The 3,420-nt window shown below is 35.1% G+C and overlaps 1 protein-coding gene across 1 annotated transcript; it reads right to left on the bottom strand.

Annotated features, from left to right (window-relative positions):
- Positions 1-1,385: 1,385 nt before the first annotated feature.
- On the bottom strand, positions 1,386-2,324 carry LOC140341750 (olfactory receptor 12D1-like). The gene has a single exon (XM_072427625.1). It carries the CDS (start codon positions 2,322-2,324, stop codon positions 1,386-1,388), a length of 939 nt encoding a protein of 312 aa, XP_072283726.1.
- Between the last annotated feature and the right edge of the window lie 1,096 nt (positions 2,325-3,420).

The raw sequence follows: 3,420 nt of genomic DNA, 5'->3' as shown, positions 1-3,420 counted from the left end.
TTCTGTTATCTCGCTCACACAGTATAGTTAGACCTCATGGTGAGTCACTCTACTTACTAAAATTTCAAATTATTCAAATCATTTTTATATTTACTCACCTATATTTCAAAATTTCAATACAGGTTGAACTTTAGGGATGCACTGCTTTAGCCGTCCCCAGTAAATCTGTACAGCATTTATCCTAAATGTAAGTTGATGCTTTTTGGCCAGCAACCATGTGTGATTTGTTATTGATTATATGTAAATACAAAGTTATGACCTTACCCTTGTTTATGTTTAGATATATTTCTGTCTGTAATGGTCCCTTGAGGAAGCCTAAAGGCAAAACGCGTCAGGATCTATTCACATCCTTCTTCTGAATATTAGTAGGATTACCTTGTCTAGATTAGAGAAAACAAACCACCCCCCTTGTTTTGGGTTACAATAAGGTGGTTTGTTTCTACTGTATATTTGATGTATTGTCTGTAAAATATTATTCTGTATATGTACTTATAGTTTCACTGTATTTAAGTCCCCTGACTCAGGGAACATTAGAAAATTTTATGACTAAACCTTTTGCCACAACAAACACATACCCTGTCTTTTTTCTTCTCTTTACCACATTTTGAACAAGATAATAGAAAACATTAGCATTAGTAATGTGATTACTTTTATAAAACAATAAGTAGCAACTACCTGGGTAAAATAAATGGAAATTCTGCTACGAAAATCTCCTTTTACCAATTAGATTACCCATAGATAAAATAAGCCACATCACTTGTATCAATTAAGAGAAAATTGTTCCCAAATGGTTTATGTTTGTGCCATAATGTTTATGGGACTTTTTAGGCATGCATCTTCAATTAATAAAAACTTTTAAATTATTAAAACCTTTTATTATTTTCATTTTTCTTAAAAATCTCCACAAGTAAACTCCTGATGAAGCATTTTTTATCCATGAAACACACACACATATATTTGAGGTCATATTAACATATAAAGATCTTATAAATCTTATAAAGATTTATTTGTACTTAATGCTTTGAATTATTTGTATTGAAAGAATGTAGAAACATTATGTATTGACTTCAAAGTAGGTGGAGTATATGTGAAATTTTAACTACCATTGTAATGTTGTGATGTTGTGATTTTGAAAAAAATAATTTAAAAGTTTTTACTCATTGAAGATGCATGCCTAAAAAGTCCCATATACAAATATGGAAGTTATTACCTTTTATAAAAATCTCCTTTATAATCTCCCTAATGTTTTAAAAATATAAATTTGCCTCCATCCACCCCCCCCCCCAAAAAAAAAAAAAAACAGCACACTAGAATGCTGATTTGTAGGTGCAAGTTGTCTCAGTTTACTACTCTGTTACTACTACTTACAAATACAATGTATTACGCTAATGTAGTTGTTTAACGTTATAACTGTCAAAAAACAACTTTCTAAGTGCCCTTTTTACCTCTTTATTTCGTAATGCATAGATCAGTGGATTTAAAGCAGGAGTGATGACTGTAAAGAGAATTGCACTCATTCGATCCTGTTCAAGCGAATCTTTAGTAGCTGGTCTTAAGTATGTGCAGAATGCGGTCCCATAGTATAAAAGGACAACAGTGAAGTGAGAAGTGCAGGTAGATAAAGCTTTATTTCTGCCTTGACTAGACTGAATATTCTGAAGATGGATTGCAATAAAGATATATGATATAACAATTAAAATAAAAGTACCGACAGCCACAGATCCAGTGACTATAGTTACCAGACTTTCATTAATATGTGTGTCAGTGCAGGCCAACTTGAGTAGAGGCTTAATATCACAGTAAAAATGAGTGACCTTGTTGGCATTGCAAAATGGCAATCTTGAAGTCAGAATTGTGTGAAATAATGAGTACAAGAAACCTATGAGCCAGGATGTGAAAGCTAACTGTATGCAAGCTTCTTTTGCCATAAGGACATGATATCGTAATGGGTTACAAATGGCAGTGTATCTGTCATAAGACATTGACATAAGAAGCATAGCCTCAGTGCTGCCCAAGAAATGGAATACATGAAGTTGGGCTATACAGCCTTGAAAAGATATCCTTTTATCTTCCATAAGTAAACCTGATAACATCTTTGGAACAGTTGTTGTAGAGTAAAAGAAGTCCAGGAAGGAAAGATTGCCCAGGAAGAAATACATGGGAGTATGAAGGCCATGATCGATAATCACTACAGCTACAATACTTAAGTTACCAGCAAAACTAAAAAGGTAGAACATTAAAAAAGTAGTGAAAAAAAATATCTGCAGTTGCGGCAGGCTGGGGATTCCTAGAAGTATAAACTCTGTGACAAATGTTTGATTCATGTCCTCCCTTGTTTTCTGCAAATAAAATATAGGTTTAAAATTAATAAAGAGGAGAATAAAAACATACATTAATCTTTAACCAAAACCTACAAAATGTACAATTTAAAAAAAACAAATATTGTCGCCAAATATTATTTTACAATTTAAAGTTTTTAAATACCTATTTTTCTTCGCTGTTCTTTCATAGTAAACCCCATAGCCTTCATGGAACCTTAGGCTGGAGACTGATAAAAGTCATTTAAAGAGGAACTAAACTAAAAAGTGCCCAAAATAAAAAAAAAATAATACAATCTCTTAGGGCAGTCCAATCCATCTGGGGTGTGTCTTGCATCAGGTCCAGTGTCATCCGGGCATCTGGACTCCAGGCGCCGCCATCTTCGCCTCTTTTTTCAGGTTCTTCCTACTTCACCTGACCCAGGCACGAGATCAGGTGACGTAGGATGGAGAAAAAATTTGCTGACCTCAGTACACATCCTTGAGATAGGCAAATATTTCTCTCTACACGAAAAGGCTCTTTCTGCACATGCCCAAGATGCCTGGGCAAGCACAGAAGGAGCACCCAAGAGCCTCCTGGGATGCCTGACATAGGTATCCTGGGAGGCTTTGCGTTCCTATTTATTTTCAATCGCCTAGGGAGCGGTGTTGCAAAAGAAAAAAAACAAACAACATAATTTTTACTCTACATAAAAGAGTTGTCTATCCTTTTATGTATAGTGCAATTTCTGGGTTTAGGTACGCTTTAATTTAGCTTAGGTGTAGAGGAAGAGAAGAAACAATGCATTTTCTATAAACGTGCACCTATTCTATCATGTATCATCCAACATCATGCTGCCTGCATTGGCAAAGTACTTACAGTGGCTCTAATTACTTCTTGTATTTTATTTTGACTAATGAGTCATGTGTTGTAGCTCATATCAAAATATCATTGCTGCCACTGCCACTTTATATCTTTTTTGGGCAGAATGGTGGTTCAGTGGTTAGCACTCTGGCCTTTGAAGCTCTAGATCCCAAGTACAAATCTCCACCAGAACATTATCTGCAGGGCGTTTGTTCTCCCCATACGTGCATGGATTTCCTTCGGGGACTCTTCCTTCCT

This window comes from Pyxicephalus adspersus, chromosome 12 (genome assembly GCF_032062135.1).
Source record: "Pyxicephalus adspersus chromosome 12, UCB_Pads_2.0, whole genome shotgun sequence".
NCBI classification, from domain to species: Eukaryota; Metazoa; Chordata; class Amphibia; order Anura; family Pyxicephalidae; genus Pyxicephalus; species Pyxicephalus adspersus.
This window is presented reverse-complemented; position numbering and strand designations above follow the sequence as displayed.

Coding starts and splice junctions, on each gene's coding strand:
- LOC140341750 (XM_072427625.1), bottom strand. CDS start 2,324: ATGAATCAAACATTTGTCACAGAGTTTATACTTCTAGGAATCCCCAGC.